Source organism: Nicrophorus vespilloides, unplaced genomic scaffold (genome assembly GCF_001412225.1).
Source record: "Nicrophorus vespilloides isolate i.1.1-1 unplaced genomic scaffold, Nicve_v1.0, whole genome shotgun sequence".
NCBI classification, from domain to species: domain Eukaryota; kingdom Metazoa; phylum Arthropoda; class Insecta; order Coleoptera; family Silphidae; genus Nicrophorus; species Nicrophorus vespilloides.
This window is the reverse complement of record NW_017099143.1, coordinates 176603-202836: the sequence shown is the minus strand read 5'-3', so window position 1 is coordinate 202836 and position 26234 is coordinate 176603. Positions and strand designations below refer to the sequence as shown.

The 26234-nt window shown below is 36.3% G+C and overlaps 1 protein-coding gene across 9 annotated transcripts in view; it reads left to right on the top strand.

The window, feature by feature from the left end:
* Positions 1-2905: 2905 nt before the first annotated feature.
* The window catches only part of LOC108564096 (protein pangolin, isoforms A/H/I/S), a 72197-nt gene continuing 48868 nt past the window's right edge, over positions 2906-26234 (top strand). For 2 of the 9 annotated variants that reach the window (XM_017923014.1, XM_017923015.1), the window contains exons 1-3: positions 2907-3318; positions 3568-3649; positions 8149-8252. In XM_017923014.1, coding sequence (XP_017778503.1) covers positions 3166-3318; positions 3568-3649; positions 8149-8252 — 339 coding nt within the window. In that variant the 5' untranslated portion in view covers positions 2907-3165. Of the gene's footprint in view, positions 3319-3567; positions 3650-8148; positions 8253-26234 lie in introns of all 9 variants that reach the window. The other 7 variants (XM_017923013.1, XM_017923007.1, XM_017923009.1 and 4 more) reach the window with 7 other exon arrangements.

Genomic DNA, 26234 nt, shown 5'->3' with positions numbered 1-26234 from the left:
CACGGTCTTAAAGTAAATTTAAATAATGATAGGAATCGAGTGTACATTTTTTATTCTTCCTGATTTACATGACATCTTAGTAATTAGAACAGAATAACTCAATGTTTTAATGGAAATATTATATCATTTATTTAATAAATTACTCTAATTATTCCAAATAAAATAATTGCATGATGTAAGTCTCTTGGATATACGAAGTTATCGAAGTGTCGCCATGGAAATGGTTATGTGAAATGAAATATGATGTTTATATAACGACATTGATGGAACCGCAAAAGTTGTAAACGAGTTGTAAATTGAACGAAGTTTAGTGGCCGCACGGAATGAATCGCGTTTATGTTTATTAATTGCGTCGCTAATTAATAGTTCGGTAACAGAGCATCTCAATGGTAGGAATTTTCTCGCTTCGTCTCACGTCTCAGGACGCTTTGTTGCAGGACCGGATTAAGTCTTTTCAGAATTTGAATACTTATACGTCTAATAAATAATAAGCTGTTGTTTGTTGATCGTTATTTACAAAATCTCGAAAGATCTAGAATTTGTTTTCATTCTAATAATTCATACACTTGATTATAAGTACGAATACAATTGAGGAAGAAAGTTAAATAATTTTAATGGCCATTGCGTATATTATAATGACGGGGGTTACATTCTTGAAGAATACCAGGGTTGGCGAGACTAATATTCTATGCAATATAAAGAGATAGCTGAAAATGAATGGACACAGAGATGTGTCTTACAAAGTTAAGGTCTTTATAAATAACTAGACGTTAGTTGAGCTGTCAGAATGAAGTACTAAACACAATTACAAACCGCATATCAGTCGTAATATATGAGGCATAACCCGATTTGCGTAATGATTTATTTAATTAATATTAAAAGATTATTTTAATAGATTTAAAGTTAATTGTTGTTCTAATCCAAAGGCTAAAATTTCATAAATAATTACCGATAAAAATAAATAATTTAGGATAATAATTAGTTATATAAATTATTATCCCTGTAATAAAAATAGTAAACAAAAATGTATACTATTTCTATATTACTTTAATGAATTGATGCTCTAAGCACGTGCTTCGTTTGAACGTCAGTATGTAGTTTATTGCTATAATTTCTTATCTGTTTTTTTATGTAGTTCGTAAAGTAATGAAATTCGCTGTTTATTATTGTAGCCTCGGAGTCTATTTATTATTATTTGCAAATCTTAGTCTTAGTCCACGTAAACGAATCATCGATCATAATTATTCTGCTAATTTTATCATTGAAATATTCAATAAAACTACAATACCTTCTTACTGAATAGTTTACTATTAAACCTGAACATCATTTCAATTATTTTGATATACATTTTAATATTTATTTACTATTATCGCTAGAATAATAATCGTGTTGCATGATAATTGTTTATTCTTAACATTCATGAATGCTCTAAGCACGTGGTTCGTGCGGTTAAGCGCCAAATGTAGATTTATTGTTATGATTTCTGATTAGTTTTCACGCGTCGAGTCAAGTTTGCTGTTTATTATTGTTGCCCGGAGTACACGAGTCGTATCGATGGCAGAAACGTATCTGAAGATTTCCAACGCTTTTGGTATTACTTCATATGATGCAAAAAGTGCAAAACTTTAAGAGTATTTCTTTGTTTTACTTTTGCAAAATATAAACTCATTAAAGAAAATTTTACATTTATTAAATTTCATTTTTTTCCGATTATTTCGTATTACATACATAAATGTAATACGGAATAAACCTAGGATTTTTACAATAATTATTAAAACACCCATTAATTAAGAAATTATGGATGTTTCCATTTATCACATTTTATATTGACGAGAAGACTTATAGACAATAGGCTAGCGATAGCAATGTTTTATCATTGGAATTATATATATGTATTTACCTTATTGTTGTTTTGATTATTGCAATAATTGTTACTAATATTTATTAACCATGATTTGCCACAATAATCTGGCAAGTTGAGATAACTTGAAATTTTACATAATGGATTACTAATTATTATCACATATTATCACTAAGAGGTTTCTTTTTAATTGTTTATTCATTATTGTGGTTATATTTTAAATATAAAAGTTTACAAATTTGTTGGAGATTTGATTCTATGATTCTAAACAGTTTTTATATGTTTCATTAGTCTCAATATACGTTTGGGACAAATTCCTCATCATAAGTATTAGAAATAAAAGTAACGAATACACAACAGATGATCACAACGAAGATATTGAAGAATATTGTTGTCATTTTATAGCGATGATTACATTACCTTCTGGTAATAGATGTCAAGGTTTTTAAGTTAGCGTCAGAGTAATGACTATGATATCAGTAGTAGCAAATATGGAAAGAAGTTAATTTTATTGCAACTTTCTCACTGTGTTATATATATATATATTGTAGTTTAGTGATAATATATTTTTTGCGTCTGTTGAGTGGTTTTACTGTTTTGAACCGAGCCTTAGATAATAATACATGTATTATAGTTTAGTGTATAGTAAATAAATATTGATAGACGATGAGTTGTTGTTTCTTGCTGCGTCGGTGTCATCCTCAGCGAGTAGAAGACTACCAGAAGGAGAAGTAGATAGTGGGATGGAAGACGCACTCTGCTATAGGATGGAAAACGTTGGTTGATATTGTTGATGATGAGCTAATGTTGTTGATGCTGGTGTCATCGCCGTCATGGGTAGCATCCGCAACGGCAACGGAGGTGGTGTTGGTGATGTTGTTGGTAGCGTTGGATGATGATCGGTGGGTCGGCAATGGTCGTGCGCAGTCGTGTCGGCTGCCATTACTGCGAGCCGCCTCGGCAGATCAAAGCGAGCGGTGATTGGTCGGGCCGACAAGAGAAGTTGCACGCAGCGTTTGAGCGCCGCATCGGGCCGCAGTAGTGAGTGGAGCTTGTGTAGTCGCCGCAGCCGCCGTAGCCGCCCGACACAGCCACCCGCCTCGCCGTCAGCCGCCCGCCGTTTTTTGAACCTAGTCGAAGTTGCGAGTTCCGCGCGCCATTCACACCTGTGTGCCCCCAGAATCTCTGACCGTCCGAGAGCACGTGCCGTGATGGATTCCCGGTGGTGTTGTCGTGCAGTGCGCGAGTGGTGAAGGGCAAAACGTGCCATGTAGCGAGCTGTGATGCCGCGTCGTGAGTGAACCATGCCACACGTCTCGTCCAGTGGCGGAGATGATCTCGGCAGCACCGATGAGGTTAAGGTGTTCAAGGACGAGGGTGACGGAGAGGACGAGAAAAGGTCCTCGGAGAACCTCACCGAAGAGAAGAGCAGCCTTATCGACCTCACCGAGTCGGAGGTACCATCATATCCAAAATCAAAACAAACCTACTTTCATTAAATTCCCCGCATTACACATCAAAACACACGTACACAAACACTCTCAGAAGATCACATACCTTTTACTCCCCAACTTTTCCCAGTTCTCACGGCCAGCACGCTTCATTGCCTCCAAAATCAAATAAAACAGCATCACTTCTTGACCACACAAAAAAAACTTACACACACCTTCCAAAAAGCCAGCTACAGATTTTTTATTTAAATCTAGCCATTCTTCTTGCAGGAAAAATCCGGTGGAAATTATACAGCTAGCAAAAATGCGACTAGACCAGATCACAGTCCAGTTTTCGGTAAGTCTTATGAAACATTTAAATATAAAGCCTTAAAAATTATCAACCACCAACGATAACAGATGATAAGTTTATCATCTACATCGAAAAAAAAAATCATAGAGAACAGTACTTTAAGTTTTATTACTTTACTCTTGAAATCTAATGCGAATTTATCCTTTCCGGAAAATCGTAAACTTTTAATGCCGACCAATTTACAAATTCTTACAGACTTTAATTTATTAATTCTTAAGAACTTATAGTAATAAACGTGCATTATTAACCATACTATTTTGTACTTTTGGTTATTATTTCCACGAAAGCGGTGCATTTTAAATAGAGAGTAAAAATGTGTGTATGCCTTTTTCTCTCTTCTTCTGCACATCTGGTTTGGCAATAGATGAAAGAGATTCATTTCATGTTGGAGTTATTTATTTTGGAAAGTGTTTTATTCATCAATTTAAACTTTAAAAGTTGATTTAAAGTTTTTTTTTTAATATTTAAACCGGTAATCGCAGTCTTTTGCCAGATTAATGAAATATTATTATTGCAAAATTTTTCTTTCATATTGTAAAAATTAAATCGATTTCATAAAGTGCATATTGAGCAAACGAATAAAACGTTTCTTAGTTAATGCTTTTCCTCTAAACATAATTCTGACTTTAAGTATCTTAGAATCACCTTGCAGGTGATTAATCTCCCGTGATGCGTTTCGTTTTGCCTTCTAGTTCTTTTTTTGGCAATCAAATTGTTAGGTGTGTGGACGGGAAAATCGTCGGGATGATTAGATATCGCTGCAGGTGTTTCTTCTTCAACCATTCTTCCCGTTCGCTTTTTTTTTTCGTTTCAATAAACGTAATTTCGTTTAATGACAGGAAGTCTATTTTCGAGACCGTTCGAGGAAATCAAAACTTTCGCCAAATAAGTGGAAATCCACTCGTTGTTTGTATACAGATTTCGTGTATAATGTATGCGCCGTTGCAATGGGAACGAAGATTCGTCTTTCGGTCAGGTATAAATTCTTGCCGAGTTGTAAAACGTTTTCTGTGCGCCTAATAAATTATATTTTATAACTTGGCTAGTTTGTCAGTCTCAGGTAAAGGAGGAGGAGAAGGAAAAAAATGTAATATAATATAATATGGAAGAGTGCCCCGAGTAAAACGAAGACGCAGAGAGAGGGAGAAGAGCGAGATGAGATGAAAATAAAATAAATAATAACTGGGGAAATGCTGCATCCCTGATGAACTAAATATTATGATTACGGTCTGTTCATGAAATGCGGCCTGACGAGTAAACTGCACTTTCAATTAGCTCTCTCTTGTTTTCATTCTTTCTTCCTCGCTCTTCTCTCTGGCAATCCTATCAACGTCTCGAGAAAGATAAAACACGAAAGACAGCAACAGCGATCTTCGTCTTTCACAATTTTTAATGCCATTATTTTGTTTCCAGGCTAAATTGCATATTCATTACACGCATTATACATTTACAATGTAAACCAGTAACTTATAATTTACACATTGTAAAATCCAAAGCAAAACGAAATATGCGTTAACTTTTTTTTTTGTAAACTTGCGCAACTGTTTTTCCTATTTTTTTTTTGTAAGAATACGAATCGTAATTTGAAAACGTATGCTTCAATGAAGAAATTTGATGAAAGGGCCAATCCTTCGGGGCTCGGGAATAATAGAAGCACTCCTATTATTTCCGAGAGCCGTGACAATCTCAGTTTTGTATAATTGTAGAAGCCGCGTGCGACACCTTCTCGACTTAATTGGAGGTAGTGGCTGTTAAAACTTCAGTGAACAATGCATATTTTGTCATTAACTATTAAAATAAAATATTTATAAGACTGCAACATTACTGTGTACAGACGACGACACTGTTAGAAATTGTCTTTAAAAATAATATCTATACCAATATATTAATTATTTATCATATTAAATTACTCATAATAGAAGCATACATTTTCAAACTTTTTATTAATAGATATATAAGTACAGTGGACCTCGCTTAACAAGCATTTCACGTCGTTCGTTAAGCGAGTCATTTTTTCGAATAATTGAATAATATTATATAATATTTACTAAATTTTACGTGTTTAATGAATTATTTGCAATATAAATTAAGTGACAATTGTTGTAAACTATCAACTTTATTACATAATGATTAATAACTGAATATAAATTATAATATCATTAACTGCACTTCTTTACGTCACTGATTATTAAATTATGGAATAAATGAACAAAACAAATAGCACATAACAAATGTAGAAACATTTGTTTGCTTTGTAGGAAGGTAAATAAATGAACGCGAGCGATTTGTAAACTATGTGAAATATGAAAATGCATGTATGCACGTTGCGTCGAATAAAAATAAATCATTTCGAGTATCGCTAATTGGATAAACGTTATATAAAATTATTAAACCAATTTGTTCCATCAATGCGTAAATGTTGTGGAAGCGATGTGGCGGCGGCGGCGGCATCCGAGCCAGCTCGAAAATGACAATCGAAAAGCGTTAACCATTATCATTTATTTTATTTTTTTTTTCATTTTTGTTGCTTCTCATTCACGTCCATTTAATTTTTGCTACAAAAAAAAACATACACTGTAACATGCGAAAAGCAAATAAACAATGTCCGCTAATACACTTCATTATTTTCATTCACTTGGCTCCTTGTAAACACAGTTGGCGTTTCGGTTTCTATTTATTTTCTGTTTATGTAATCTTTCTTCAATTAATCATGGACTATTACGAAACGTTTTATTCGGTTCCGATCAAGTAGCCATATCAGATGTTTAACATGTTTGTTTTTCTTTCTAATTATATTATAACACAATAATTTTTTATTTTTAATTTAATAAATTGCCTAAGATGTTCTTACAACTTTTGACGACAACTTATATCATATTCATAATATTTATGTATTTAAACTGTTTAAATTGCTTAAAATGCATTTTTTTAGATTTTTTGTATTGCTAGATTTATTTATTAAATTAAGAAAAAATATGTTAATAGTAACACACGTTACTATTAACACTAGTAATAATAAGAAACATACATGCCGCTTCAGTTCCACTATCATCGGTCTGACTACAAAATGCATCGCGTACTGCGTTACCGCTTTATTGGCAGTTATTCTATCTCGAATAAAACACTGTATAATTATTACTATTAATCAAAGTTACAGTCACATTTATGACTCGGCTTCTGAAAAACCGGTAATGTGTTACAGCACTGCTAGTAATTCTTATAATTTTGGTAATTGGAGGATGACTGTTTTCGAATATTTTCTTGAAACGAACTAATGTTAATGGACAAGGGGTCAAGTGGGAGGCGGGGGTCGACCTAGTGAACGCCGACCATGGCATGACGACCTTCAAAGCAGCATGTCTTGGCCACTTCTCGAGCCCAACATATATAACGTCGGAAGACTTGTGAGTGTGCATGCAAGAAAGAGAGAGGAGGTTAACCCGAAGCAACATAAAACGTATTTTTCAGGTCTTGCCATCAACTCCTACGATTCGCGGGCAACAACCAAAATACATATCAGGAATACAAAAAAAAAAGAGTGCTCATACACACCATATTATTGGGTTCACACATGAAAAAAGGTTGCCAAACTTTACACAGACGATTTATCAACTGTTTATTGAATTCTCTTATCTCAGGGAAACATATTCCTCTTTCCGATAACACTTTCACATATGTATGCGTTTTTATTTCATTTGGTTTCATTATTACTTTTTTTGGGAGATAATATAATAAGAAGCAAGCAGTGTATTCATTGAACGTAATCCAATTCATCATTGTCGTTTGCATTTGCTCATAGGCATGAGGCCATGAAAGTAGCGGCTACTTATAATTCTTCACGGAGAGAGCGCATTTGTTTAAAGTAAATATTGTATTAATAAAGGTCACTAATGTTGTTTCTTGTTTTTTACGTTTACACTATTCATGAATAATTGAACATATTGTAATAATCTGATTTAAATGCATATCCTGATTATCGATTAATTTGAATTGCCGCCTTTCTGGAAACGGCTACAGTTTGTTAGTTCTAGATCAAGGTTTTGCAGCTGTTTGCAGGTTTTAATTTTTAATTATTGATACTAAGTTACGTCAGCTTTATGTAAATAAATAATTTCCTTAAATATTTGTTGAATTTAACGTTAGTTTGGATAAGTCAGTTATTTAGGGAAAGGTTTTTTCTAATCCGTTATTTTATTAGTAGTAATAGTAACAGCTTAACACGAATCGAAAGTTAGTGGAGGATAAAGATGGACCTCTATAGAAAAATCCTGTTTTCCTTTGGGGGTTATGAGATATATATCTATACGATTTAGACATGATTGTGAAGAATGATTTGTGTTGTTCTCTGTGTGTATAATATGGATTTGTATTATAGGTTGTGATTAGATGGTGGTTGATATATATTTTAAGGAATGAAAAGAAAAAAGTAGTTTATAATTTATGACGTTGTCTTGGCGCATAACTAATGATGCATGTTATTACAGGCAAGGTGGAGCCCAGTGCGCACACCTCTTCATTCAACATGGGCTACCTCGTGTCCCCTTACGGCTACGCCAACGGAGCGGCTGGACCCATCCCCGTGTCAATGGTAAGTCTCCTGTTTCCAGATCTAAAGAGATCGCCTCGATCTCACAACATTTTTATCGCAGCCTGGACGACGACGTCCACGTCGTTCCTCTATGATGTGTACGTGTATGCACTTATTATCCATCTCGTTGTGCAAAGTCATGTGCAAAGCTTGCGGCTTATTAGTAGACACTCGCGAACGTCGCGGACTCACTCACTTACGGCACGACCACTCCAAAGCCGCCTTAGTTAGCCCAGACCACTTGTGCGTTACCCTTACGGCGTACAATATCAAACCCCTTGTATGTAATACACGGCCACATATCCAAGTGCCTTGTTTTCCTCATCCAATGATGAGCCAGAAAGGGAGAGACTATGTCTCCATTGTAACTTGTGTTAGTGTGTGTATGTGCATGTATTTATCCTAACCCACAACGTGGATGCTGCATAATTTCCTCCGTCGCGCTCAGTTTATAACTAACCGGCGTCCATTCCCGTTTCTCTGCGTCTTCGATTCCATTCGGCACACAATTCACTCTTTTTTTTCACAAAATATCTTGAATCCACAGGACACTTCGAAACGGAAGGTCGAAGGTCCCGTACCCAGTTCAACAACCTATCAGCAGCCGCATGCATTTCAAAATAATCAATTATTTTCTGCATTTCTCCAGTACCGAACCGGTCGAATCCAAATTGTCTATAGAGAAACATTGCGAATATCCTTTTCTCGTGCCAAAGTTTGCTGAAAATGTTAATTAATCGCTGTTATCGGAAAAATAAATTAATGTGTAACACTAATTTATTAGCCAATTAGTCCAAATCGAAAATAGTTTATCTTATCCAAAAACACAGTAATAGCCTTCAACTTCACACAAACACGTCAATAGATATTTTCTAGTAATTAAATTATTTTTTTAAATTTTGAAGTAATAAAAATTAAAAAAAAATCTTTATTAGTCACCAATTGTAACCAAAGGGCTATCGACCTTATTCTTTCCGCCCTTGAAAAGAAAGTTATGCTTATTTAAGAGATAACGATTTTTTTAAAATTACCTGTGCAGAAAAACTTTTCATTTCACAAACACTAAAGATTCAATATTAAATTATCGTTACAAAATATATTAATTATAAAAAATAATTATGATGTAATAAATATATGGTAATTCAATTGTAAAATCAAGACGTTTAATGATGTTGTATTTTCATTGAATTACTATGATAGTGCTACAATGTTTACACGCTTAATAATTAATATATAATTATAGCACTTTTAATAGACTGATATTTTCGAAAAATATAATAGGTAGAAAATTACAACGCAGAATAAATTTTGTAATATTTATTTTAAAGTAAGCAATTTAATTTTAAGTATTGCATTCGATGATGGTAGTTATAATAATATTTAAACCAAAGTAAATAGATTCGACTGCCTCGTAATAGGCGTAGGTAACATTTCTACTTCCTGGCTTGCTTTTTGATGCAATTCTCTCCCTCTCTGTGTGTGCTTGTATGAAGATCGGGGACATGCGCTAATGCATCGCACTCACTGATAATTGAATACTCGGGGGATAATATCCAACATTCATTGTATGTAATGTAAATCAAGTGTGCAACGTTCTCATCTATTTAGTTTTTGGTTTCTTCTCTATTCTCATTATCCACCCGGTATTAAAATTTCCATTTAGTTCACAAAGAGTAGAGCTTTTAACAAATGCATCCTTCCAGATTTCTCATTTTCAATCTGCGCAGATACTCCACTCTTTTAATTGCACACTTAATGGGGATGTTAAAATCTGCGCGAATGCTTGGACCAACGGCTAGTTAGGGTCGGTGTGACTAATACGTTTCGTATAAATACAGCGATTTGCGGTGGAAATAGATAAGTTGGGTAAACATTTGCTCAGGTAGAGCTGTTCGTCTCTTCGCTCTCTGTAGTAGTTTTTTTTTATGTGTCTCTTTGAATGGGATTGGGCGAGTGGGGTATATGTAGGGAGTACGAGGACCACATTCCAGAGGTCATTGTCCAACATGACTTGCCAGGACTGCACTCGGGTCAGGTGGTTTATACAGCAACAACCCCATAACAAGTGGGAATTATTGTTAATGCATATCCGCTAGGATAGAATGGATTGGTACCGAGGTCGCATTGTATGCTGTTGATCATTGGAAGATACTTCGTCCATACGATATGTGCAATATCAACGAATTCGTTTTTGCTGGCGATAATATAGCTTAAATGTAATTAATCAAATTTACAGAAATTGATTCAAATCGCTTGCAAATGTTAATTATTCAAAGTGGCGGTATTCGCTATTCCGCAAGAGCGAGTCTACGATGCTGCTGCTGTAGCTGCTTCTCTAGGTGTCTGCCATGTATGTGTGTGCGCGTGTGTTAGTGTGTGTGTATGTATTATAGCATTCATGTTTAACTTTAAATGATAGCGAGTCAGCTTCAACACGCTACCGAGGAAACCAATTCATGATAAGTTATGTCGGCTTATGTTTTCAAGCTGCTTAGTAGAGGCGGGCGAGACGTGCACATGGCAACCTCGCTAACTGGGAACAAGGACGGAACCACGGGTGCACAGAGTGGTACCAACAGAGACGGCACCTGTCACACAGCCAACCGGTTAAATACTCTGCATCCGATGGGGCCGGCGTCGCCAGCGTCTCTTTCTCTGGTCCGCAAGGGAAATAATAAACAAGAGCCGTTTTAAAAGCGAAGAGAACAAAACAGAACGGCCCAACCTAAAACAAAGAGAGTGTTCTCTCCTCTTCTCTGAACAGAACTGGTTGTGTAAATTAATTTCGGCCGAGAAGGCCGTACACATATACTCACTAACGCACGAGGGAGAATATATGGAGAAACTCACCTCTTTTTTTTTTCATCCTCCTCGTCCTCATCCTCATACTCCTCCTCGCCATCCCATCTACCTGTGAAAATTATAATCATTCCCAAAATCAATATAACAATTCTTAAACTGGCGCTCAACGAGGCTCTCTCGAAACGCGAGCCATATAATAGATGCCGAGCCAGAGCCATTGTCCGGAGCAATGTAGTATTTATTTGTAATCCGCACAACACTTCCTCGTCATAAATAATAATAAGGATCCAAGGTTATCTTGGATTATTATGCTTCGGTCAACTTTTACAAAATCCAAGTGAGGCAAACAAATGAAGTACTAAGTATTTACTATACTTTGCACCACAAACAATGTTACGTGATACTACCAATCAACAACTTGCTAGATTATCTGCGACTGCTTCATAAATCATCTCGCCAAAGTTGTCATGAAACTGAAGTATGACATATCAAATGAACCTACTTAATATTTCCTTCGAAAGTACAATCTTAGTTTAGAATACAATCTTAGTTTTTTGTACGAATCAAGTGAGTAGGGAGTGTGTTGCAGAGACATGGGATGAGGGAATGAGCGACTTCCTTTGACACACATACACATATTGTTTACGACGTTGGAAATAATTGTTTCGCCCGCAGCTGCGTTTGATATCAGACTAAATTGGTCCCAAGATGTCTCCACTCATTAATTTACCAGATAGCATTTTGCATATTTGTTTCCTCGGCTGATTAATTAATCAAACATATTTGCTGTTACTGACAGCATTAGCTTTCTTGACGAAAGAGATTTGATGCGCGATGACTAGCCGGGTCCACCTCCTCGAATTTCTCCAAAGGGCTCTGGGTGTTTTCTCTCTTTTTTATTTGTCGAAGAAGGAAGTGGCCCAGGTATATACGCCGGAGAGGCTTTATTATCTAGTTTAGACGTAATTTCCCTCGAATAATAACCTGACAAAGACGGCTCAATGAACAGGGCTTGTACACACGCAACCTTGCTTGGATCTGGGTGTGTGTTTGTGAGTGTGCCGTAATCAGGGCCGGATGTCATAACATTGACGCGACATTCCAGAACCCCTCTTAGATAAAGAAAAAGAAAAAACTGGAAAGAAAGGAACAGGAGTATTGCTGACAATTTCATTCATCTGCTCTTTTCATAATCGTGAAAAGAAATATTTGATTTCAGTCAGTACGTTTTGACACACGCACCCGGATCTATTTTAGTTAGGCGTCTATTTGTGGCATCGGAACGCCCTCGCGGCGTCTCTTTCATTCCTAATTGCTGTTTAATTTCTCGTGCAAGATGGATTATAGTATAATTGGAAAGTAAGGAAAAAAAGTTAACCACAGCCGCCTGCAGTAAATTTTCGTTCTCGAAACAGGATGTTTTAACCAAAAAATGTGGCAAATATACAAAAAGTATCCAAAACAATTAAATTAATATCTTCTACTCCTGGATATATTGAAGTTTGTATTTAATTTGAGCAGAAAAATCAATAAATTTGTGGTTTGACAAATCAAAATTAATATCAAATTCAATATGTTTTCCCTTTCAATTGAATTGTGTAATAAAAATCAAAGATCAGCCTTTTCGGGATGTAGTTTTTAAACCGGATGTCGAACGATCAACAGAAGTTCTAAATTTAACAATAAAATAAAACAAACAGAGTTAGGATGTTTCTGGGGTCTGCGGGTGTGACGAAAAGAGTAAATGTGTTTTAGGTTACCATTTTTGGGACATGTGTTTTCGTTATCATCATTATTATTCTTTCTTTGCGTTTTCGGCCATGTCATTGAACCAAATTGGTGCTGGCGGTGGTGAAGAAGAGAACCAGTCTCACTCTCAGCGGCGGCGTGCATCCACATCGAAGGTGAATGGTTTATAACCTCTCTTCTCTGGGACGAGCATCCATCATCATCACAGATCCCTATATACTTACTGGTGCTCGCCTCCAGCGGGCCAAATGCTTTCCGCTCTTCGCCACCGGATCAAAAACCCATGACCAGTCTGGTCCGCTAACTCAAATCGTGATTGTTACAGTCCGTACTTATGTATCAATGCTTATGTTTTCTTTGCTCTTTTTGTTTTGTTTTTCAATCTCCGCTGAGGTGCATATCTTACGCATCCTCGACACATCGCACGACTGTTCTGATGAAGAAGGGAAGAATATATACGACGCAATTAAGAATTAAATGGCCATTCAGAGCCATTACGTATTTATTTATAAGTTCTCGAAATCGTAATTGTATATACGTGCGATTCCAGAAACTCGAATGAAAGCCGCAAACGCGATCTGTACGGCCGTGTAATTGTAATATCGTCATATATGGTTTTACAATTAGAAATGTGAAAAGGATGAAAATAAAAACCAGCCAGCAATGAGGAGGGCAATAGGATGGACGAAATTCTCGTTGGTCCGCCGTGCGGATGCGTGAGTGCAATTGGCCCTCGAGGATTCCGAGAGGGGTTCTTTTGTGTGGGTGTTGTGCAAAGCCCGAATTCCGTGAGAAAGGTTGGGTCGAACAAGTGTCAACTGGGAATCGAGAGAAGAATGGTTGGTTTGTGGAAGAGAGTTAAGGCAATGAAAAGAGAGAATTAGTGCGAGCTACCTGCTAATGCGATTTGACAATTGATTCCTCGAAGGGAAAGAGGGATTACGTTTTCGGGTCCGAGCAACATGTGTTGATTATGTTTGAAATATCTGTTGAGCGATGCACACACGCACTTCGGCCATTAGCACTCGCGCCTTCTTAATTAATTAACCTAATCAACAGCATAAGTCGTTTGTTGTAGCTGCGATGCGCGTCGCTAATCCTTGTAATAATACGCCCAATGTTTTGTGCAAATTACACACAGCCTTCCTTCTTCGTCTCCACCGCCGGAAATAAATGCGCGTCGCGTCGATGAAGAAGTAGACAAAAACGAAGGGAGAAACTGTATGAATGATATGCAAATTTGCACGTAATTAGCAATTGACTCCTAATTGCGTTTCGCTTTAGTTAAAATTTTAATCGAGTTGCCTTCATTAGCTCCCTTGCACTGAGAAGTTTGTAATCGAAATAAGACCATATTTTATACAATATACACTGTGCAGCATATTAAAGAGACTCTTGTAATTTATAGCCCGCGTATTACTTTACATATTACCTATTAAATTCCAGATACATTACGGCTAATTCTCCACCATTAATGAATATTAACTACACCTACCATAAAATTATAAATTGATAGGGGCTAAAAAATATAAGAATAATTATATTTAGAATACCAATAATATATAAAACAACTATTGAAATTAACTAAAACGTATTTTAATAATATTTATGACTTTAGGTATTCATAATTATAAGGTATTTATTTTATATATTCACAAATAAACCGGATATGCGAGTATTCTACCTATATGCTTCATTTTATGATCTTTTGACCAAAAACGGTTGAATTATTTACAAGGCATTCACGAGATACGCTCAATAAAATCTAGCTGCACCAAACATCAGTTTCTCATCATCAAGCATGTATAAAATATTGTGGTTCCGATTTAGTGAAAAAAAAATAAATTGCATTAGAATACACATTTATATTGCATGGTATGAATACAGTATAATTACAGGAATGAAAAACTGGTGAAGATTCTTAAGTTTGTGTGTATGAGGAAAATCAATTATATTTCGTAAGTGAGTTTAGCTTAAATTATATACCTGCGTGAGAGTTTGTCTACCTAGAAAAAAAAGACAGAGATTGAGTGTGTAATGTCTGGAGGGATGGTTTAGAAATTATAAACGAGGTTCAATTGTTCTGTCTTGGCGTTGTTATTGCTGGGTTAAGTTAGTTATCCACAAGACAACATACACACACATGCACACACGTTGAGAAAGAGAAGAAGAGGGTCCGGTCGAAACTCCTTGGACCGGTTTTCCTCCTCATCATCTCATCTCTCGCTCTCTCGCCCGATTATTTATCCTGCGGTTGTTAGCTGCCCATGATTATAGCTGTTTTTACACGTTTATGTGGTTTGCTTGTTGTATTTTATAGCTGGACATAAATTAATATTCGGGGCCCCGTTATAGTCCCCCTTCGGCCGCCCCCCTTAAATAAATAACGCGATAACTCTTCCCTTTTCATTCGCATATTAATATCACTTTACCATCCTCCTGAAACTTCATCTTCATCATCCTCGTTTTATTTTTCTGCTTCGTCCTCATCTCCGACTTCTCCTCTGCCGCCATCGTCGCCTCCTTCTTCTCCTCCTCTATCGTCTTCTTCTGGAAATATCAGCGTTTCATTTCCCCTTTATTTTTATTGTCTTTACGACTGCACAAAAATAAACGCCGCGGAACCGGAGCCAACAAACTTGCGCACCCGCCGCAAACCGTCGTCCTCAGCAACGAAACAAACACAAAGACGAATAAACGAATGGGGCGCGATAAATATAACATAATATTTGTCCAAAAACACCTAAAATAAGTCTACTTATCTCTCGCCGTTGACTCATTCCACATTTAGTGCTCATTACCATACTGTAGCGACAAGAAATCCGCTAAAGATTTATATTTATTCTTGATATGTCATCCAATAATTGATTTCAAATTACTTATAAAAAATAATTAATTGATTTTTTCGTATACTCACTTTGTATTTATATAATTTATTTAAGCTTCATTTAATTACACAGATAGATTATATTTCAATGTTTAATTAATAATGTATAAAGTGGTGAAGAGTATTTGTAAAGTAGTGAGGAGCTTGACTAAATATCGGGAATTCATCGTTCCCATTTCAATTCTAGGAACTCGAACGTGCATTTCCTTTTGATGGGGGAGGCGAAACAAAAAGACAGCATATACAGATACGTGTTTTTGTTTTTTAATCTGTGATTCTTTGTCCGACGGTGTATATGGCATATACAATACACAACATAAAAATAAACTCGCGTCCGTTTTGGAGCCAGCAAACTTTCGCGGCTGGCAGCGGCCGAACAAAAACACACTCACTCGCATCCACACACAAGCAACAACAACAGAAGCAGAATTAAAATCATTTTCAGGGAGGGTTTTCGCATTTGTGCCATTGTGTGCAGTTGTTTATTTCTGAAAACTATTCTGCTGTGCGATATTAATTAAAGCTGCGAGTAAATAATATTACATACATCGCTCGTAACCATAACTGCCAACAATGGGCTATCGTTTTGTGTGTTGCGGCTCCCTCGTCGCAGGGGGTAGAGCGAACTAACCTAGATTATAATATCATATTTACTTGTTGAATTGTATTATTATATTAGGGGAGGAAAAGTCAAAAAGTAGGCGCTCGTCCGTGAAACGAACACGCATCCTTATTAACTGGACTATTTGACTTTGATTTATATCGTATTTAAATTACTACATATATGTATTTACAGATTTGATAAGAAAAATGCATTTTCGTGATACAACTTATGATCCATCAATTATAAATGATAGTCAAGTTTCGACCGGCGAACGTGTTCTTCCTCTCTGTCTCTCACTGCCGTTCTTCTCGTGTTCTTCTTTCTTTTTTTAATTAAAAATGTTCATGTTTTCGAGGCATTTAATTAAGAGTCGTGATTAATGGAAGTGACAATAAGGTAGACGCGGGGCGGCGGTGGCGGAGAAGCGAGATGTTGCTGCGGTTCTGCCGTCTCCTCCTCTCGCTTCGTACATCGAGTCCAGTTTTCAGGCCCGAATCGAAACGGATGGGAGAGAAAGAAGAACGTGACCCGACTGGCTACGGGCGAGTTATCAAAAAATTACTACAAAAACTGGCGCTATTCACGCATATTAATGACCACAAGCAAATCTGACAGGCGAAATAGCTACTGGTTCTGTAATTTAATATGTAGATACATCGGACACGCGAGACAACGTACACTCACATACACTTATGCGACGGCGAGCCAACGAATCAGGAGGTTACATAACGAAAAACACAGAAATAAACACGCATGCACATCCTCTGAAATTTGACACACCTGATTTGATATTTTATCAGTTTGATATATGCTCTTAAAAGAATTATTCCTTTTGCTTCTGTTTGAAACATATCACACTAATTGGGTTTATAATCGGCCCTAGTTGGTATTCAAAATATTTGCTGGTGTTAATTATCAAATTGTGAATAAAAGTTTAATTACATTACTAAAAGTTAATATAAATATTTACATTTAATTGGTTTTGCAGAGCTTTTATAATTTGGTATGAAAATTTGTATTAAATTCAGTATAATCATAATTACATTTCATCGGAAACTTTGCATTTAATCCTATGTTTATTATACATTAAAAAAGTTTGGTTTTCTTCATGCTTGATAATATATGTGTGTGAGTGTGTCTGCTGTTGCGTTTTAATGGTTATTCCTGTAAAACCTCTGGTGGACGAAGGAGAGTCTATTTACAATTTGCTTTTGACTGAATATTAACGACGGGCATAAATTTAACTTTTACTGTTGCTTTCTGACCTGGGCCATTGTAAAAACGGCCTTCGTGTTCTCCCTCAGCGTTTGCTTGCGAGTAGGGTCTTTTCTTTCTACCTGCACTCATACAATATTATTCCTCCTCGTCACTTTATCATTTTACAGTTTTGATTACCTGTCTCGGTGGAGAAAGGCAGCCAAATATAAAATTGGAATTGATGATAAATATTTATTTCTCGCCATTAGTATTTCCTTCTTTGTTTTTTTTTAAATTTTTCCTTATATCTCATTCGATGTAATCCTCATATTAAAGAAGAAGAAGAATAACAGAACAATGAAAAATAAATAAAACGTCGAAGAAAATATGCTGGCACGAAGAGTTTCGCAGCTAGGAGAGAAAATGTGTAGTCGGGGAGAGAAACAGAAACGTTGTTCCAATGCAAAGTGGAACCGCATACAATATGCAAGACACAATCAGCAGAGGAAATGAGCTCGCATTCAATTCACTCTCTGAAAACAAAACCATGGAAATGTTTTTAGAAAAACCTCGGGATAAAGCTTTTACTGCTGCTGCTCCGCTCAGTTTATCCACGCATTTTTTATTAGCTGCATTACATGGAAACAACTCGTTTCGGCATTCCGTTTTCCAGTTTAGGAAACATCTTGCATGTAATAATGTCACTGAAATAATAATAATTATTTATTCAAATATTTCCATTTGTTCCTCCTTTAAAATACAAAGCTGTATTTATTTATGTGTACATATTTTTCTCTTTCTTTTATTCTCTTTGCGTATAACTGTGTGAACATATAGAGTTTACTTTTCGTTCGCTTTCTGTTTCAATTCAAGCGGCGCGAAATGTGTCTTAAACATAAAGAGATGCTGAAATCCACTTTGCCGTGTGCGCTTTTGCAGGGCGCGAAAATCCATTACACAATTTATATTTAGGAATAAAAATGAAAAGGAAAACAAATAAATCACAGGGGAGAACGAAAATTGAAATCGCACATGTTTGCTATTGTTTTTCTCATTTGGTTTTTCCGCTTTGAGAAAGCGTATCGGGTTGGAAAATATATGAAGTCGACTATGTTGGGTAAATAATCGCTAATGATCGGATCTGTGCGTTCAGGTTCATTGCCAGATAGTGATCTCGGGGGAGCGAAAAGAGGTTTTAATAGTAAGTTCATTGTTGGCCTGATACCGATCTGGGATTTGCGTTCGCTCTTCTTCTCTATTGTTGTTGTTGTTTTACTTTTATACGCGGAAAATTAAAACGTAAATTATTTCATAAGCCCGTAATTATGTAAGTATCTGCTCTTTGTAATGTCTTCCCGGGACAATTCTTTTCTCTTTCATTCTATTAAGAGATGCGGATCCCGACAATATCTTTAATTAAGAGAGTATAAAAGTTCATTAATTAACTCTTTATTTTATATCTCGCTACATTCTTCAGTTCGTGTTATGTTGAGAATAGCTTAAAGTTTACTGAAGGTTAAGGTTTTTTTCTCATTCGTGTTTTAAAGTACCAACATATCTAATAAGTAAATTGTTACGTATGGTACTTGGTGTACTGTACTTGGCTTGTTTAAAGTGTAAAATTGCAACAACTTTTTCATGCATTCACTCTGCGCTTTCTGTGTTCCCTCCCTCTATTTATTTTCTACGCGATCGGAAATAAAAAGTGAACTGCTGGAATGCCGAAGTTGAACTTTTTAATGCATCGCACATATCGATAACATTTACATCTTCCACCAACTTCACACATAAAATTATTCGTTAACGTGCGACTTTAATGCTAATACAACGTTAATTTTCCGCGAGTGAGTATAAAATGGACGTCACCGTTTCTTGGGAGCCATAAAAATGGTTTTACTTCTTTCGGACATGTAATCCTCTTACGCGTTTTATTTTTTTTTTCCTCTTCACTCCGTCTCTCACCCTAATATTAATATTCATATTCTTATTTCTCTTTTTTTTTAGTGCTCGACCACTCGAGCCAACACAAATTGCGGCCAACCAAATTTTACGGATTATAAATTCCCCTTTAGCATGTAATAACATTACACCATATTTATATAATGGCCCGATGGACCAGTTGATGTTACATAATAAGGCTACGGGATGCATGATAATTGAGGGGTGCTGAGTTACACATACACTCACAAATGTATACACATGCGTGCGCAAGTGTGTGTGTATAATATTTATTAAATCGTTCGATAAGTGGCCGCCTATTGTGCGATAAACTCGCAACATAAATCCCGAAATTTGAGGGGGAATATTTCCGCGTCGAGCGCCCTTTAACCCCCGCCCATTTGCGGTCCTTTCAATGCGCTCATAATTTGTCCCATTATTGTTGCTACCCATATACGCAAGTGACCGAGCGATTTTCCAAGACTGTTCCCATGGGTTTTGTTTCTTTTTAAAGCTGAAACGAAACGGAAATTTTATACAGCATCGACTCATCTGTCAAACCATAAGCTCGGATCAAATCTTAAGTAAGCATTAAAAGAACGATGGAGTAAACCGGTCTCCGTCGCTGTTTAAATGTTCCACCATACATTATTGGAGATGTCAAAGTTTTACGCATTTATTTCAGTTGATGTATTTAAATATATAGATAAGATTTCCTTCGGATTTAGTTTTCTTCGAGAAGAATTTCAAAGCTTCGTGTAAAAAGGGAGACATTCGACGAGAAAGACAGAAATTACGAATTGGAATTTGAATTGCTAATTTCGTTATTCAAATTTCTGTCGAACAAGAAGGAGTAAAAGAAGCAACAGACGTTTCATTTTTCGTTGCATTCCGTTGCAGTGAAAACAAACAACAACGGCTTCAACTTTTCGCCTTTGTTTGAATTCTGAACTAGGTTTAATTAAATCTAAATTGTCTGCGCGCCGAGCGCAACGGAATTGGATCGCTTTCGCTCTCATTTTCGGAAAAGCGCGCTCAACTTGAAGACTTGGATGATTTCGACTCAACGTGCATAACTGATCTTTCGGAAAATCTAGTTGTTTGAATCCATTTTTGGTTTGTTCGCTGTTTTGTGTAAATAGTGGAGCGACACGTCCGGCGTAATTCACAGGCAATTAACAGCGATCGGTCAAAGCATACACACGCATACATACTCGGAGCAGCAATTATTTATATAAATGGTTTACGAGCAGCTTTTGATGTTATAAATAGTCGGTGTGTGCGCCACCCAGAAGAAGCTCGACTCTTGTCTGCTTCGAGTTACTACCAAGAAGTTATCAAACTTGAAGCGAGTAGCGAGACCGAGAGTACATCGAATGATCCCTCCGCGCTAAATACGAAACAATTTCCGGTACTTACGAATAATAAAAGACCGCCCTTCGGGTCCGCAATTACGCAATTTCGTTCGCACGCATTCTAATTTCTTATTTATGCGGCGATTATATTTAATTACAATAATTAGGATCGATATTAAAATATGCTTAAAATTATACGCACCCAATTTGTTCTGATGTTTCACACCAACTGGCATTTAATCAACTATTATACATACTCTAATTACTCAACAATATAATTATTTCTTTATACATAATTGTATTTAATAGATTATTAAAACGTATATTTTTTATAAATTTAAGGACTGGACAAAAATTATAACCAATTAAAGCGGGTTTTGTAGTTGTTACAACTTTCGCAAGATGTATGTCGACGCCCGATAAATACCGCTGCAACGCAACACGATTACATTAATTTAGCTCTTATAGTTTTATGTTGCGAGAACAGCCGAAGAAAAGCAAATGTATGCTGCGGATGCATATGAATGTGTGTGGATGGAATGAGGCTAAAATTGATTAGAGTTATGATGCATTGATGCAAGTTGATTTGGGGTTATTTGGTATGCAGATATGAGTGAGAGTTCAGTGTTATTTCAATTGGTTATAATGTATGCGGGTTGGGTTAGGTCGCGAGGGTCGGATCGTTCGTTGCGACGGCTGTTCTTTTCCTCTTTCACAGACAAACCAAAGCGCGTTGGATGATGATGGGATGAGATCGGAATTAGACTTTATAAAATGTCACATACAAACAACACACACATATGAAGCAATCTCGGAACTTGAGCTTGACTTTCACAAATAATACAAACAATGCGGGAACATCTTAGATACAATCAGCGATTTAATGAGTATCTAAGTAAAGTACCATATTAATACTTTTTGGACTTTTCCGTAACGAGAAAATTATTATTTGAAAAGAATGAAAATAGATTGTGCTTCGGTCTTATTTTTCTTGTGTTTGTTTTGTTTTTAGTTATGGGAATGAGTAATGGGTGAAAATCCTAAGCGAAAAATAGAAATCTTTGTGGATTTATGGTTATTATTTGTAAAGAGGAATAATTTAGGAGAGACGAATGGATAAACGGGTACCGTTTTGACAGCGTGCCAAAGCATTAGGAGCAATTAAAATAAGCGATGGGCGAGATAAAATTTCACGGCTGTTGCATTTGGCCGTCGAATTTCGGGAGGAGTGCTTAGATTAATGTGTCTTGTCCATTGGGGTGGTCCGCGTATGAAATTTATTAATTTGTGAGTTTCCCCAGCAAACTGTAGCGCAGTAGATAATTGAGTGGAGAAGCTCCTACGCGCGATAAGTCTTCTTGATGAATGACCTTGCTCATTACCGAGATCGTTTGTCTTCACAGGATTACAGAGCCTTTACTTTGTCAATTACCACAAAGCCACAATCACACACACGCCAGCCAACGACACGCAGCCAGTTCGTTAGAGGAAAACCAGTTTTCGGACTCAGACTTATCTGACTTCTTCGTTCTTTTTCTTATTACCATGGCACACCGGCAACGATGCTCCTCTTCGCTCACTTCATTTTCACATCCACTAATTAACAAATATTAATATTTGATTGTCAGCCCTCCCGAAAGTAGTCAAGAATTGCTGAAGGATCGGAGAAGCTTTTTCACGGTTCCTCCCACGGCCGCCGTCAGAGTGTGTAAAAAAGAGAACAAGGAATAAACACAATAGAGCGATAACTCACGCAACTCATTAGTACGATGGGCAAGTGTGTGCTCTTCTAATTAGTATGAATGTGTCATATATCCTTGACTTTAACACTGTTACGCATCCCGATACGATGAGCCCTTTGTACAGATAAAATTTCTTTGCTTTATATCGAATATATATAATTGAAAACTGTAATATTCATACAAAATGGATTATTGCGCAAAATAAAGCAAGTATTTTAAATCTGGTTTGGGGACGTAGCGTTGGAAAAAAAACGTAGCAGACTACACAACGCGCTATCCAATACCAATATTTTTTTTTAGATACAAATTAATTAAATTTCTATTCATACCGCGTTGACATATTCAATATTTCACATTGTTTTTATGCAATTCGCTTCGTAATAAGGATAAATCATTTGGAGACCAGGTTTTATTATAAAAGGGAGATTGTTAATTGCGCTGAAATACTGGAGCATTTGATATACCAAAGCGAGAGAAGAGGACTTGTGACAGGCGATATGTCGGGCCTTTCAAGAAGATAACGCGCCTTCAATACAATACGGCCCATTCAAAGACGATTTTCTGATACATTGTCTTTTCTGTTATATAACGTCACTCGTTATCCACATTTGTCTTGCGGCTGCCCGTTGACAAATGAGTCTCCATTGAATCACCTTTTCAAGACGATTCGAAAAATACCGACGTTAGCTATCGATTCCTCATTTCCCAGCGACAAGATTTTAAAATCGATCAAGCTTAATTCTCGCCACGCTTTTCGACTTTCATGCATTTATTCTCGATTCGGGAGATTTGAATTTAAGAAGTGCAGATCTGTGTTTAACTTGCACATATAAAGAGTGACTTTATTGTGAGTGCATCATGCATATTAGATGATGTGTGCTGGTTTTTGGGAGGCTTAAAGAGGGCGCGCGCGGTTGCAAACCCTTAAATATTTACGCTGCGCGCTTTTAATGCACTTATCAGCCGATCAAACTTATCAATGATTCAGCGGATTACAACACGTTTTTAGAACCACTCTTGGGTTACGCGATTTATCATTATCTCACCACGCTCATACAAACACATACATACACTAACACTCACGAAACGAGATGAGATGACCCCCTAAATACATGCATAACCGTCCTCTGTTGTGCGCCACGAGGAGGATAATTGCTTCCTTTGAGTCGGGACTAATTTACTACGACCGGCAACCTTAACTAATTTGTTACAGTAACGAGCCGAGGGCCAGTCCGCGGTTTCACTCGTCTCTCGCTGGGACTGCTATGCTATTTTGTCATCTCGTACATCTAATTTCTCCAAACAACGCGAACCGAAAAATAAAATGCTGCAACGAAAAGAAAAAGATATGATTAAGGAATCAGAAACAACAACAAAAAGTAATTCCTCTCTCGACCACATCAGAACCTGTCTCGTTTATCGTCACACTTTTACTTGGGTATATAATTAAGAGCAACAAAACGTAAGCTGTGAAGAAATCTTCCGGCCACATAATATACTCTTATTCAAGAGACGGAACGAAAAAGCGATGCGTGGATCGTGTAGAACGAAACTCTCGAGATTGGTTCCATTTTAACATAGCTATTATTATTTCCATGAAATTCTCATACTATTTAAATTAGTACTACACAAGATCGTATTACAAATAAATTGTAACTAAAAAATAACAAGAATATATTTTACAGTTTGTTTTTCATTTAATTTTATTATTATTAAAATAAAGTCTAGCAGAAAGTCTTAAATGTAAAATTGTGGAAATATAAATTTATAAATAAGTAATAATATTAATTTTGCATAAACGCGCATAATGATTTATTGTCCGCAATCTTCTATACATTCGATAGTTTATTTTATTAACATGTTCCAAGAAAATAAGTTTATTTGCAATTAATATCTTCAAAAATATAAATGTATTATCGCATTTTTATTGAAATTATATCCCGTTTAAAATGAATCATGATTTGAAATATTTGTCCATTGATTTGGGAAAAGTGATTGCAGGAAAACGACTAACTGCAAACGACTAAACAGTTTTCATTTAGTACGTAAACTTATAGGGTATTTCGTGCGTGATTAAATATATAGTCTGTGCATTAAAATAAGATGAGCGAGTGAATGGGTTATCTATCATTAGCCGCCCCAACGTCCCGTTCCGTCCCAGTTCACATGTCATTATTTTAATAATCAGTTCCGTAACCCTTTGCCGCTCGTTAACCCGTCCGCAAGAGGAGGAGGCGGCGGCAGCGGCGACGTCGTCGGTACGAATTACATAAAGAATTCCTCCCGACTCTTAGGTATAAGTGTATGTGTTTTTTTAATTTACCTTGTTAATTATTAAAACCTGTCCACCCCGGCTTTAATTATACACACCCCTACGATTATCACTTAATTATTTAAAAAAAAATACGTCCATACACGTGAAAAGAAATTCGGAATGCGATTTACCCGGCGTACCTTGCCACTCGACATCTATAATTATATTAAATACTTGATTAAATGGTTGTGCCCCGTGTGGGGGGAGAACCTCAATTGATATGTCCATAGAATCTACCGCGCGTCGACGTCATTAAATTATTCCGCCACAATTTGTTTGTATTTGGCGCTCTTTTTTTTCTTGTTTCCACGCACAAAAGGAAAAATACGTCGCCAGACGTTTCTTCTACACAAATAGTTTAATTGGAATTTAATTAAAATATATATGCAGACTGGGAGAGCAAATTTAAGCTAGAAAAAAAGCAAATGAGGGAGGAAGTTCCGTACGAATCCAAACAGTTTAAATTTAATTATGACATAAACACTCCGAAACGTCTTAATTAAATCCTAACGAAATTTTAACGGCTCTATAAAAGCTTCATCGCTAATAAAGATTATATAAAATGTGGAAGGAAGAAATAGGAACGGTGGAGAACTGTTTCACTCGTCGTCAGTGCAATGCACTTATTGTTGGCGCACACTTAATATATTTACATTTTATTTTTATCTCTTTCTCTTGTGTAGTTATATATGCGTGTGCGTGTGACTCTGTATATATAAGTGTATGTGTGCTTGATCTGATGAAAACTTAAAGTATCCGCTTATAAAGTGGATAGAGTTGGTAATGAAACCATCCAAAACTGTCGGCAACGGAAATCCGCAACGCGCCACTGGCACATCCTCGTAGCGAACGACTCAATTGTTATGATTGTAGATTCTAAGCATGCATAAAAAAATCATCGAAGTATTTATTTATACATTTGAATTAACAATTTGTTTTTATACTACCTTAGACTACAGAAATAAAGAAAAGAAAAGATATGTTATTTATTTTGTAATGCATTTACAGTTCTCCGAAATTAATATTTATATATTATATAAATTTAGTTTACAATTTGCAGAGCACAAACGGGAATTTTTCAAAAGATAGTGATAGATTCTCCACATTTCAGTCGGTTTCCGGTAACAGCGTCGCCTTTTGATTAAATCGCGCCACATATTTATGAAAACAGCGGAACGGGATTGATAAAAAATGATAGCGGATTCTGTGCGTGGGTTTTGTCTGTATTCCAAAACGAGAGAGGATTCTTGCGAATTTACGACAGCCAACGTTATTACAATGGCCGTGCAGTATATTTACCGAAATGACATCGAAGTATATTTACCTTCCTTTTTCGCTCACTCTCTCCTGTCACGTATATGCGTTTACAGCGTGCTATTTTTATATATTTATGA